The 14,195-nt window shown below is 33.3% G+C and overlaps 2 protein-coding genes across 2 annotated transcripts in view; one reads left to right on the top strand and one right to left on the bottom strand.

Annotated features, from left to right (window-relative positions):
• The window catches only part of LOC139900298 (uncharacterized), a 48,577-nt gene extending 42,476 nt beyond the window's left edge, over window positions 1-6,101 (top strand). The window contains exons 9-10 of the mRNA XM_071883084.1: window positions 4,303-5,616; window positions 5,977-6,101. Coding sequence (XP_071739185.1) covers window positions 4,303-5,616; window positions 5,977-6,101 — 1,439 coding nt within the window. The remainder of the gene's footprint in view (window positions 1-4,302; window positions 5,617-5,976) is intronic.
• A 2,578-nt stretch (window positions 6,102-8,679) lies between these two features.
• LOC139896649 (DELLA protein GAI-like) lies at window positions 8,680-10,776 on the bottom strand. Its single transcript, XM_071879295.1, has one exon. The coding sequence runs from the start codon at window positions 10,505-10,507 to the stop codon at window positions 8,849-8,851; it is 1,659 nt and encodes a 552-aa protein (XP_071735396.1). The 5' UTR covers window positions 10,508-10,776; the 3' UTR covers window positions 8,680-8,848.
• Window positions 10,777-14,195: the final 3,419 nt, after the last annotated feature.

Raw genomic sequence — 14,195 nt, 5'->3', positions numbered from 1 at the left:
TGCGAAATTTACCGTTTATTCTTAAGGTATAAATATCTTTAATCATTCAACCCAAAATATTTCAAAAATTCGTCATGAGTTAAACTAGGTAATATAGCCAAAATTACTTTACCGAAAAGTGGGGCGTATATTTTTGATAATATTTGATTGATTAAAGTGGGATAAAAGACCAAAAAGATTTTTAATTTTATTTTTACTTTGTTTTTAAAATTAATATATAAATATTAAATTAATATTATAAATTTTTTAAAATCAATATATTTAAATTTGTAAATATTTGAAAAATTAATATTTTTAATATAAGTTTGTATGTATAAAAACAAAAATATAATATAAATTTGGTATGAATTTTTAATATTACTAATATGAATTTTTAATTTTATGCATTTTAAATTTAAGTTTGGTGTGAATTTAAAAATAAAAATTTACTTTATTTCGCTAAGTTAAAAATTGATTTCTAAAAATTCGTCGTGAGTTGAAAACTAGGTCGTTGAACCGAAATTGCTTTACCCGAGAGTTGGACGAGAAATTTTATTATCATTATTTTTAATCTTATTGATCTAAAGTATGCAAAAAAAAAAAAAAAAAAAAAAAAAAAAAGCCAATATGTTTGGAAACTTTAGTAAAATTTAATCATTTTTCTACGCTACTCACCCTCAATAATTTAAATTGCTACTGATTTCTTGCAAATGAGGGCATTGCAAGATCTTAAGTGTGGGAAGGGGTTAAAATTCTTTCGAATTTTTAAAATTTTTGACTTATACACTTGGTTACTATTAAAAATACTAGTAACGCAGTAGTTGTATTAGAATCTAGTGCTCTCTGATAATAAAGAACAACCCTAGTCTTATATACTGACTACCCAATTCTAGTACAATTTTCAAAATTTTCAATTAAATGAATTCAAAATCATGTTTATACATATTTATGAACGATAAAACTAGGTGTTAATACCGAAATTATTGTTACCTCGGAAAGGACATAAATTGAGAAACAAACCAAAATGTTAGAATTCATTTAAAATGGAATAGAGGACAATAAAAAGAAAAATAAAAGCCAAGTGTGGGAAAAATTACCGAGTTTTTTAAAACATATATCACATATTTTGTACAAAGATACTTTTGTTTTGGACAAAATTAACCATTTTACCCGATTTATTGTAATACTTTTGAAAGAAAGATGGATCTACACGATGAATCAATTCCATCATTAAAAGGAAGTAAAGTCTTCCGAAAAAGAAACGCGCTTCTTGATTTAGGTCATGAAGTTGTCGTCCAGACCAGCTGTAGGTTGACGAAATATCTAGAAAAGTCATCTCTAAAATCAGCAGGAAATCCACGGACCTCAGCATCAAACAAGGTCGCCAAGTGGTCAGACTTATCCTAACCATGAGAGGATCTGTCTCGTAAAATGGGGAGGACGCCGTGCAAATTAGCTTGATAAGACTAATGAATCAGACCCCCAGAAAAGGATAATCTCCTTAAAGATTAAAAATCAGCTTTTAAGCCTGATATTACTCAATTCTAGAGATTGACCTTAAAGATTGAGAATTACAAACTCATGGAATTCGATGATATCTAAACTCGAGATTTAACGAGAAAATATTTTGATCAAAATTACAAACCGATTTGTTTTCTGAAAATCCATTTTCAATGCGTTCATTACCATTGAACGTAAAATCCTAGGAATTCACCTGGAATTCATTAGGTCACCTGTACCAAATCGGGTGTCAACCGTAAGAATGGTGGTTGCATAGCATGGTCAAAGACAGGACCTTGTGCCAGACCGAAAAATTATAAGGGTGAGCTTTACTATTGCTTCTACCAAGGATAGTAATTGCATCCGACACGTTATAGACCATAATTAAAAGCATGTCAGGGGACAATGCCTTAACAGTTGCTTGTTCAACGCTTTCCTTTACAACCGGACGGTAGTTTACCGAAAGGTAATATACGGAGCAAGTATACTGGACGTGTTGCTTTCCTAATACAAGGTTAGCAAGTGGGTGACACAAAACCGCAAGTTTTGAGCTAAAATTTTCAAATATGAAACCCACCAAACTCACAAAAACATTTTGCAAACACCGGTAAAGGGTTATTCCGAAAAACTTATCTACGGTAAAAGCTAGATTGAATTTTCAAAAGATCAAATGTTTTCATAAAGATCCAATTTCCTAAAGGATCTAAATTTTTATAGTCATGTGGGACTGTAAACCACATCGTTACTACCATTGTTCATACCGCCGTATAGAAATCACTGATGTACAAAGTATGAAGAATAAAGAAGTGATTCTAGTATTTTTATTTCAAGACTATATTTCTTGAGGACAAGCAATGCTCAAGTGTGGGAATATTTGATAATGCTAAAAACGAACATATATTTCATAGCATTATCCCTCAAGAAAGACAAGCTTTTAGTTGCAAGTGTTCTATTTACAAGTGATATTCGTTTAAATAATAAAAGATGAAGACAAAAGACAGATTCGACGAATTGAAGACGCAAACGACCAAAAAGCTCAAAAGTACAAAGTCCAATCAAAGTGGTTCCAATTATTGATGAGAAACGTCTCAAAATTACAAGAGTACAAGACGCGAAACGCAAAATACAATATATGAAATTGTACGCAAGGACGTTCGAAAATCCGGAACCGGGACCAGAGTCAACTCTCAACGCTCGACGCAACGGACTAAAAATTACAAGTCAACTATGCACACGAATATAATATAATATTTAAATAATTCTATAAATTATTTATATATTATATTATTATTATAAACCGTCGGCAAAACAAGAAAACAAATCATGTGAGCTGGAAAAAGTGGCCATGCGATCGCATGGCCTGGAAGGCAAAAATCCATGCGATCGCATGGCAGTAGGTGACAGCCCACATGCCTATAAATTCGCAGTTTTGGTTGATCATATATCCATCTTTTTCTCTTCTCATTCATATACGTAAATATATATATATTATATTTTAATTTTAATTTGAATTTTAAATTCTAATAATAAGGGTATGTTAGCGAATGTTGTAAGGGTGTAAGTCGAAATTCTGTCCGTGTAACGCTACGCTATTTTTAATCACTGTAAGTTATGGTTAATGCTATTTTTAAATTAATGTCTCGTAACTAAGTTATTATTATGCTTATTTAATGCCGAAGTAATCGTGATGTTGGGCTAAATACTAAAATTGGGTAATTGGGCTTTGGACCATAATTGGGGTTTGGATAAAAGAACGACACTTGTTGAAATTAGACTATGGGCTATTAATGGGCTTTATATTAACTAAACGACACCTCGTTAATTTAATATATTGACTTATAATTTGACGTATTTATATATAACCACATACGCTTCACTGGGTACGGTGGGCGGGATATCTATAAATACCAATAATTGTTCATTTTACCGGAATCGGGATTGGATTAATAGTTAATAGACTTGTTGAAACAGGGGTGGATTACATTCAAGGGTAATTGGTGTAATTGTTAACAAAGTAGTAAAACCTTGGTTTACACGCAGTCGATAACCTGGTGTATTCATTAAACAAAGTATTAAGACCTTGTTACAATTCGAATCCCCAATTAGTTGGAATATTTGACTTCGGGAATAAGAATAATTTGACGAAGACTTTCGCACTTTATGATTATGACTGATGGACTATTATGGACAAATCCGTATGGACATATCGAATAATCCAGGACAAAGGACAATTAACCCATGGGAATAAACTAAAATCAACACGTCGAACATCATGATTACGGAAGTTTAAATAAGCATAATTTATATATTTCATATTTAATTGCACTTTTAATTATCGCACTTTTATTTATTGTCATTATATTTAATTGCACTTTTAATTATCGTACTCTTTAATTATCGCAATTTTATTTTATCGCACTTTTATTTATCGCAATTTCATTATCGTTATTTACTTTATGCTTTAAATTAAGTTATATTTATTTTTGATATTTTACATTAGGTTTTAACTGCGACTAAAGTTTTAAAATCGACAAACCGGTCATTAAACGGTAAAAACCCCCTTTTATAATAATAATACTACTTATATATATTTTTGTATTTTTACAAATATAGTTTTTAAAAATATAGCGTTAAGCTTATTTAAAAGATCCCTGTAGAACGAACCGGACTTACTAAAAACTACACTACTGTACGATTAGGTACACTGCCTATAAGTGTTGTAGCAAGGTTTAGGTATATTCATTCTATAAATAAATAAATATCTTGTGTAAAATTGTATCGTATTTAATAGTATTTCGTTGTAAAAATAATACTATTTCCTAGTACACCTCGCACACATCAGGTATGGCGGTACTGGCAAAACTTTTTTATGGAAAACACTATCTACGGCCATTCGATCTAAGGGAAAAATTGTGTTAAACGTTGCTTCGAGTGGAATTGCATCACTTTTGCTAAGTGGTGGTAGAACAGCACATTCCAGATTTGTGATTCCAATAAATATAAACGAGGATTTTGTTTGTTCTATTAATGTTAACAGTCAACTTGCTGATTTGTTGAGGCAAGCTTCTTTAATAATATGGGATGAAGCCCCAATGATACACAAACATTTTTTTGAAGCTCTAGACAGGACATTGAGAGATATAATGCGACAAACGTCACCTGAGAATGAAGATAAAGTGTTCGGAGGGAAAGTAGTCGTTTTTGGTGGAGATTTTAGACAAATACTGCCGGTTGTTCCTAAAGGTAGCAGACAAGACATCGTGAATGCTTCGTTGAACTCATCATATCTCTGGGATCACATTAAAATATTAAAGTTGACTATAAACATGAGGTTACAATCCGGATGTAATACGGAAGAAGTGGCAGATATGAAAGCGTTTGCAAACTGGATTTTAGATGTTGGCAATGGAACTGTTGGAGGAGAAAATGATGGCGAAGTAGAAATCATCATACCAAATGAATTTCTAATTAAGCAGACAGATGATCCAATTACCTCTATTGTTGATTCCACGTACCCGAATTTAATTAATAACCTATATGAGCCGGCATATTTTCAAGAGAGAGCCATTCTCGCTCCTACGCATGAACATGTAGATAAGATTAATGATCGTTTGTTACAACTTATGCCAGGGGAAGAAATGACTTACTTAAGTTGTGATGGTGTGGATGCGTCTGACAACTCTATGACAGGTCATCGTGGTATGCAAACGCCTGAATTCTTAAACAGTCTCAAGTTTGCAGGTATTCCTAATCACAAGTTAGTACTAAAGATAGGTGTTCCGATCATGTTACTAAGAAACATCGACCAACCAAATGGTTTGTGTAATGGAACAAGACTAAGAGTTATTAAACTTGTAAAATCTGTGATAACAGCCAAGGTTATAACTGGTACAAATATTGGCTTTGAAACCTTGATTCCGCGCATGAAAATGAGTCCATCCGATAACACATTACCTTTTAAGATCACTAGAAAGCAGTTTCCAGTATCTATGTGTTTTGCCATGACCATTAACAAAAGTCAAGGTCAATCGTTCTCCCAGGTTGGGTTATATTTACCACGGCCGGTCTTTACTCATGGACAGTTATACGTTGCTATTTCAAGAGTAAAGAATAAAAATGGACTGAAGATACTCATTTGTGATAAGGACGTGAATGTTTCCAACACTACAACTAATGTTGTTTACAAGGAAGTTCTACAAAGCTTTTAATACTTCATTGTTCAAAAGTTAAGTTTCTACTTTTTAAGTAAATTAGAAAAATATAACAAAGGCATATATGACCTTATTTTACAATTTAGTGATGGTGATATGCTATTTATTAATAATTGTTGATGATTTATATGTTAACAGATAGGTGCCGATTACAACATTTCGAATTTACGATGCTACAAAAAAAATGGATATGGAAAATGATGTAAATTTCTTAATCCATTCTTCTTACTCTATTTATTTTTACTATGTATAGTTCTAATCATTATCAAATAATTTTAACATGTAGGCTGGCATCCTATATTGAATTTGGATGATGATGATGATGTGCACGTTAGAAAAGATTTTTACTTCCTTTTGTTTGTTCTGGAGTGTGATGTTGATTGCAACGTTATTCAGGATCATTTATCTTAATAATTTACTTTGGGTTGGATGGCGTTTTTCATTTATTTGGAACCATTAGTGTTACAAGAACACTAACGTACAGACTCTAAAGAACATCAAAATCAGCAGACACATTTTATAACTCGAACACACATACACACACATATACACTCTGTAACCATATAGATGCACACACACACACACACAAAAATAAAAACAAAATTATCGATACACAATTACTATATAGGTGATTAACACATGAAACATACCTTTTGAAGCTTTCATATTGTAGAATCAAGCTCTAATTCAATCATCTTCTCCTAAAGTACATAACCATATGTCAAAATCAATTGTAAATCAAGTGTAGATAATATACTGTAATTAAACACAAAATAAGACTGCCTTTCAATTCATAAAAGTTGCAGGATGACCATAAGCTTACCTTAACAATCAATGGATGAAAATTATCATTACAATCGAAGCATTCTATTAAGCGACTTATCATATTACAATCGAATTGATTATTTAAAATCAATTCCAAATGACATATGTTATGATTACGCTTAAAGTCCTTGTAAATCAAGTAACATGAAGAGAGTTTGAGACTTTGAGGATTTCAAAAGTAATTTGAATTCTTTTTGTACTTTGGAGGTAGCGACCCAAAGAATTTTAGGTTAATCTTAAATTAGGGAAACTATGTGTAGGAAAATTGCAACTAATTAACCATTTAAATTAAATAAACCTTTTAATTTTAATACACTTCGGCTATTACTGTATTAATCAAATTGAATTTATTAAACAATCTATATTTAAATATATGCAGATTAAATTTAATCAAATTACGATAGTAGTATTCGATACTTTTTACATCAATTTTTTACGATTTCATGTAATACGTTATTTAAAAAGGTTAATAAAATTTATTAATCTATGAAAAATAAACTCTCTAAAACTTTAATTGATATAATAAATTTGTTTAAACTAAAAGCTCTAATGAATTTTTCTAACCCGTTTTATACATATGTGACGCTGCTGATAAGATGTTAAAAAATAAATTACATTAAGTTAAAAAAAAAAAAAAAAAAAAAAAAAAACATTACATCTAATTTGTCGTATATTTCAAACAATCCATCAATTGTCAACATTAATATGAATATATCATTCAAAATAATATTTAAACTGACCCGTGGTTCCACGGGTTGTTTAACTAGTAATTAATTAATTTTGTACACCAAATTGAAATATTGCAAGAAATCTACGTAAGAAGATTGACCCACAACATAATGCACAATCCCATCACAAATGAAAGACCATTCCATGTGCTTGAGAATCAGGTTAAAATCTTGTCCCAAATTTATGATATTTTATTAATTATTATTACCGTTAGTATGAATAGCATAAAATTTTGATCGTTAAATGGTTGGTGCAAATGTAGAATATCATGTTTGGTAGTCACCTCTATTGCCAAAAATGGAAAAAGGGTGTCAACAATGTACAATATTTGTGTCACCTCCATTTTCTCTTGTTTCACGTCATAATGTGAAATTTTACGATCCATCGTCATGTATATGTATACATCTTACGTCTTGTCTATGCTCGGAATGTTGTGTGTCAAATTGGTACTCCGTATATTTGTTGATTTGTGATAACAGGGTTTCAGTACTAGAGCTGATCAGCTAGTTAATAATTTAAATACATATATCTATAAAATAGAGCATGTGATCTTCACACACTAATATGATGATCCTTGCATACCAAATTTATTATCGATACACACCAAATTATGCAAACTACCTAGTCCCTCCATTCCAATTTAATATGTTTATTATCCTTTTTGATATCCTAATTTAATAATCGGCCTCCAAAACTAAATACGAATAATAATGTAAAGTTCTTTATTTATTTGCTTTATGTATATAAAATAAAAAGTAGGTAAAATGTAAGTGGTAAGACAGGAAAGTGAACAAAAAATACAATATGATAATGACATTTTTTAAATTGTATACAGTATTTTTTTATTTGAACATTAAATTGTGACAGAAGGAATAATTGAACCAGTTAAGGGGAGCTGATACGTACACCACTTACTTTTTGCCATACACCACCAAACTTTAATTTTGGACCATTTTACCCTTTCTCATAATTAATTTAGGGAAAAGAGCCTTGAGTTAGAAAGGATAAAATAGTCAAAGATTGTAGTTTTGTGGTGTATGGCAAAAAAACAAGTGTTGTACGGATCAACTCCCATTAAGTTAATTCATTGTTGGTTTTCTCAAACAATTAAGGTTTGTGGTCGTAGGTGTAGTTTTAGTTTTCTCAAATCTCTGACACAATTTCCTCAAATTCGCTGTTAGTAAATTTAATCATAAATTAAGTAACGCCAACAATTCAATAGCGATTAAGTAACATTGCAAGCAACTTCATAACCAATAGCCAATCCTATGAATTTCAATAGAAGAAACTCACTTAACTTTATTCATCTAAAATAGATAAAAAAAAAAGATATAAACATATTTTGGGCCATAGCCCTACAAAACTAGAACAAGTACAATCGACTCGTATTTAAAAAAAAAAAAAAAAAAAAAAAAAAAAAAAAAAGGCCCACAAAAGTAGTAGTGGGAAAAAAAGTAAAAAAAGGTGACTTTGGAGTTTGAAATGTAAATATATGAAAAGACCTGATTTGACTCATATGGGTCTCACTCTTTCTATCATTGTCCCTCATTCCACCGCCCAAAATCATTGAGTTCACCAAACTGATTCCCGGGTCAACTCATTCCCTACTCGCTACTAACTGGTTGCCATGCTGACGTGGCTATGAGTGGTCTCGTATGCCAACCAAGCATTAAGCACCCGTCGTTTTCTTCTACCCTGTACCCATCACCGCCGGCGAATAAAGCCAACAACATACTCGCTTGTTTAAAAGCATTGGACCCCAGATGAACCGGGTCAAACCCAGCTGATTTCATCCGAGTTCGCCACTGACTCAGTGTTTCATGTCGTTCGACTCGGTCAGTTCCTTCACATGCCACCACGTTACATATCTGTCGCCCCAAGTACACCTCGGACATGACCAAATCTTGACTCATGGGTTGAGTCAACGCCGAGCTTTCTAAAGAGTCAAACATAGTGGAATAGTAATGTAAAGCCTCGTTGAACCTATCTAAGAAAACGACACCGTTGTGGTTCGATTCTTGTTCCACGAGCGTAACAATTTTCGGTTTCATTGCTTTGATTGAATCCAGTACTTTTTCGACCGCAGCAGGTCGAGCCAAGAGACGGTGGAGCTCGAATACCGAGTTCACCGCCACAACCTCGACCTCACTCGGTCGTATATCTAGCATCTTTGCGTCGATATCCGCCAATGAACTGGCAACAAACCCTCGGAATTCAAATTCTACACCAATAGTCTCGGCTAACTGTGCTAATTTCCATCCAACCTGTTGTAACGCGTCGGTGTTATCAGGTTGTGGCGGTCCAACACCTGTTAGACGAAACGCAGGTGGACCGCCACTTCGTAAGGCCAACGCTTGCATAAGCGCTGGCCATTGCATCCCCTCGTTTAAACTAAAATCCACAACATGAACCCGGGTCGCACCCGCAAACGCTTCTAGTATTGCTTGATTCGCCGTAAAGTGTGCGAATTTTAAGTAAGGGCAACTTTCATAAAAGTGCATTTGTAACATTTCCCAACTAGATGTTTCAAGACCATCTTTCGGATAGATTTGGTAAATCCTTTGCGCAAGCGCTCCAGCAAAATACGTGGCGACTTTTCCCATCGCGCCAGCTTGTGCTGACGCAAGAAGTCCCACGTGTTTCACTATAGCGTCCGCTAACTTCATGTTATCCTGTTGCACCGCCTCCGCGCACGCCATCAGTGTGTGCACTAGTCGAACCCCCGACTCCTGGGAATCGACTAGTACCATAGGGCGTGGCGATTCAGGCGGTGCATCAACAACTTCAGATCCAGAAACTGCTGTAGAAACGGAAGATTTCATCCGCTTAATTCCGTTTCTAGCCTCACCAGATTCGTCGTCGGTACAAGTGGGACCGAAAATAGCCCCACCGGTAATCGCACACAAGTCATCAGTTTCTTTGTTATTGGAGAAATCAATCATGGTAGTTGATGAAGATTCACCTGGTAATACGATATGATCAGAGGAGTTGTTATTGAGCTCGGAAAGCATGCTCTGAACCCAACAGGAAAGATCGGAGGGGTTGTAATGAATAGTATCGGAAAGTTGAAGGACCCCATCTTCACACATAACCATTTCAAGCTGTTCAAGCTTGTGTGCCACGTCAGCCATATCAGTTGACCGGACTTTGTAACCCAAGACTTGTAAAAGGTCATCCATTCCACCGGAATCAGGTATTAATTCATTGGTTGTTGAAGATGAGATTTTTTTGGGTTCTTTCTTACGTTCACGGTCTCGTTTCATGATTGAATGTTGAAGGGTATAGATTCAGGAAGATGTATGTATATGGATTTGTATAAGAAAATTGGATTGGGTGTAGAAATAGATAAAAGTGGGAGTAGTGAAAACTGGATCTTGGTATCAGTTTTGGTTAATTTAAAAAAAGAAGATATCGAAAAGGGAGGCAAGTGCTCGTGAAGGGATGGGGCTCGATCTTCAAGAAAGGAACACAAGATGAACTAGAGACCCAGATAAGGAACATATAATGCTTGCTGCCAATTCTCTATATTTTTAATTCTGTTGTTTCTGTTTTTCAATTAAGTGTACCAATATTAAATAAATAAAATAAAATAAAATATAAACATCTTTTAGACCACCATTAACGGAGCGTGATGTAAGATCCTGTTTTCCAGTTAAGTGGGACGCCGTCCAAAATAGAGGACGCCGTCCAACATTGAAGGACTGGACGCCGTCCAGGATATTGGACGCCGTCCAGATGAATTGGCAGACCAGCTGTTTTATTTTAAGATATTCAAAAGGGCTTTTTGGTAATTTCACACTTGGGACGAATTTAAGACCACAAGATCAGTTAGTGGAGTGTCATAACTCCATTATCACCTACCTTCATCTTTTCACTTAAATTCTAGAGAGAGAAAAGAGTTCTAGAGTGAGAGAGCTCAAATTAAGGAGGAAGAATATTGATTCGGGTTAAAGTGCGTGTTTTAAAGTTGTTCATCTAGTCACTATCTACGTTGTGATTATGGTGGTAAGTCCTAAACCTAATTTCTTTACTTAATTAGTGATAAGGGTTGGGGTTTGGGTTAGTGATGAACATAAAACCCATTTGATAGTGATTTGGGGGTTTTTGAGTACAATTGGGTCATGAGGACTCAAAGATGTCAAACCTAGGGTTTTGAAATGATGAACTAGTTTATGGGTCTTAAATGTTTAGTAAATCACTAGCACACTTAGTGGTTAATGTGAATGGGTGTATTTGGGTTTGATGGTGACCCAAATGAGTGTGTTGAAATGTCCCGTTCTTATTGATTAAAAACGTTCCATATTAATTGATTTCGTTGCGAGGTTTTGACCTCTATATGAGACGTTTTTCAAAGACTGCATTCATTTTTAAACAAACCATAACCTTTATTTCATCAATAAAGGTTTAAAAAGCTTTACGTAGATTATCAAATAATGATAATCTAAAATATCCTGTTTACACACGACCATTACATAATGGTTTACAATACAAATATGTTACAACAAAATAAGTTTCTTGAATGCAGTTTTTACACAATATCATACAAGTATGGACTCCAAATCTTGTCCTTATTTAAGTATGCGACAGCGGAAGCTCTTAATAATCACCTGAGAATAAACATGCTTAAAACGTCAACAAAAATGTTGGTGAGTTATAGGTTTAACCTATATATATCAAATCGTAACAATAGACCACAAGATTTCATATTTCAATACATATCCCATACATAGAGATAAAAATCATTCATATGGTGAACACCTGGTAACCGACAATAACAAGATGCATATATAAGAATATCCCCATCATTCCGGGACACCCTTCGGATATGATATAAATTTCGAAGTACTAAAGCATCCGGTACTTTGGATGGGGTTTGTTAGGCCCAATAGATCTATCTTTAGGATTCGCGTCAATTAGGGTGTCTGTTCCCTAATTCTTAGATTACCAGACTTAATAAAAAGGGGCATATTCGATTTCGATAATTCAACCATAGAATGTAGTTTCACGTACTTGTGTCTATTTTGTAAATCATTTATAAAACCTGCATGTATTCTCATCCCAAAAATATTAGATTTTAAAAGTGGGACTATAACTCACTTTCACAGATTTTTACTTCGTCGGGAAGTAAGACTTGGCCACTGGTTGATTCACGAACCTATAACAATATATACATATATATCAAAGTATGTTCAAAATATATTTACAACACTTTTAATATATTTTGATGTTTTAAGTTTATTAAGTCAGCTGTCCTCGTTAGTAACCTACAACTAGTTGTCCACAGTTAGATGTACAGAAATAAATCAATAAATATTATCTTGAATCAATCCACGACCCAGTGTATACGTATCTCAGTATTGATCACAACTCAAACTATATATATTTTGGAATCAACCTCAACCCTGTATAGCTAACTCCAACATTCACATATAGAGTGTCTATGGTTGTTCCGAAATATATATAGATGTGTCGACATGATAGGTCGAAACATTGTATACGTGTCTATGGTATCTCAAGATTACATAATATATAATACAAGTTGATTAAGTTATGGTTGGAATAGATTTGTTACCAATTTTCACGTAGCTAAAATGAGAAAAATTATCCAATCTTGTTTTACCCATAACTTCTTCATTTTAAATCCGTTTTGAGTGAATCAAATTGCTATGGTTTCATATTGAACTCTATTTTATGAATCTAAACAAAAAAAGTATAGGTTTCTAGTCGGAAAAATAAGTTACAAGTCGTTTTTGTAAAGGTAGTCATTTCAGTCGAAAGAACGACGTCTAGATGACCATTTTAGAAAACATACTTCCACTTTGAGTTTAACCATAATTTTTGGATATAGTTTCATGTTCATAATAAAAATCATTTTATCAGAATAACAACTTTTAAATCAAAGTTTATCATAGTTTTTAATTAACTAACCCAAAACAGCCCGCGGTGTTACTACGACGGCGTAAATCCGGTTTTACGGTGTTTTTCGTGTTTCCAGGTTTTAAATCATTAAGTTAGCATATCATATAGATATAGAACATGTGTTTAGTTGATTTTAAAAGTCAAGTTAGAAGGATTAACTTTTGTTTGCGAACAAGTTTAGAATTAACTAAACTATGTTCTAGTGATTACAAGTTTAAACCTTCGAATAAGATAGCTTTATATGTATGAATCGAATGATGTTATGAACATCATTACTACCTTAAGTTCCTTGGATGAACCTACTGGAAAAGAGAAAAATGGATCTAGCTTCAATGGATCCTTGGATGGCTCAAAGTTCTTGAAGCAAAATCATGACACGAAAACAAGTTCAAGTAAGATCATCACTTGAAATAAGATTGTTATAGTTATAGAAATTGAACCAAAGTTTGAATATGATTATTACCTTGTATTAGAATGATAACCTACTGTAAGAAACAAAGATTTCTTGAGGTTGGATGATCACCTTACAAGATTGGAAGTGAGCTAGCAAACTTGAAAGTATTCTTGATTTTATGAAACTAGAACTTTTGGAATTTATGAAGAACACTTAGAACTTGAAGATAGAACTTGAGAGAGTTCAATTAGATGAAGAAAATTGAAGAATGAAAGTGTTTGTAGGTGTTTTTGGTCGTTGGTGTATGGATTAGATATAAAGGATATGTAATTTTGTTTTCATGTAAATAAGTCATGAATGATTACTCATATTTTTGTAATCTTATGAGATATTTCATGCTAGTTGCCAAATGATGGTTCCCACATGTGTTAGGTGACTCACATGGGCTGCTAAGAGCTGATCATTGGAGTGTATATACCAATAGTACATACATCTAAAAGCTGTGTATTGTACGAGTACGAATACGGGTGCATACGAGTAGAATTGTTGATGAAACTGAACGAGAATGTAATTGTAAGAATTTTTGTTAAGTAGAAGTATTTTGATAAGTGTATTGAAGTCTTTCAAAAGTGTATAAA

Source organism: Rutidosis leptorrhynchoides, chromosome 3 (assembly GCF_046630445.1).
Source record: "Rutidosis leptorrhynchoides isolate AG116_Rl617_1_P2 chromosome 3, CSIRO_AGI_Rlap_v1, whole genome shotgun sequence".
NCBI lineage: Eukaryota > Viridiplantae > Streptophyta > Magnoliopsida > Asterales > Asteraceae > Rutidosis > Rutidosis leptorrhynchoides.
This window is presented reverse-complemented; position numbering and strand designations above follow the sequence as displayed.

What these genes read in the sequence shown, in the direction of transcription:
- LOC139896649 (XM_071879295.1), bottom strand. Translation starts at nt 10,507, where the DNA reads ATGAAACGAGACCGTGAACGTAAGAAAGAACCCAAAAAAATCTCATCT.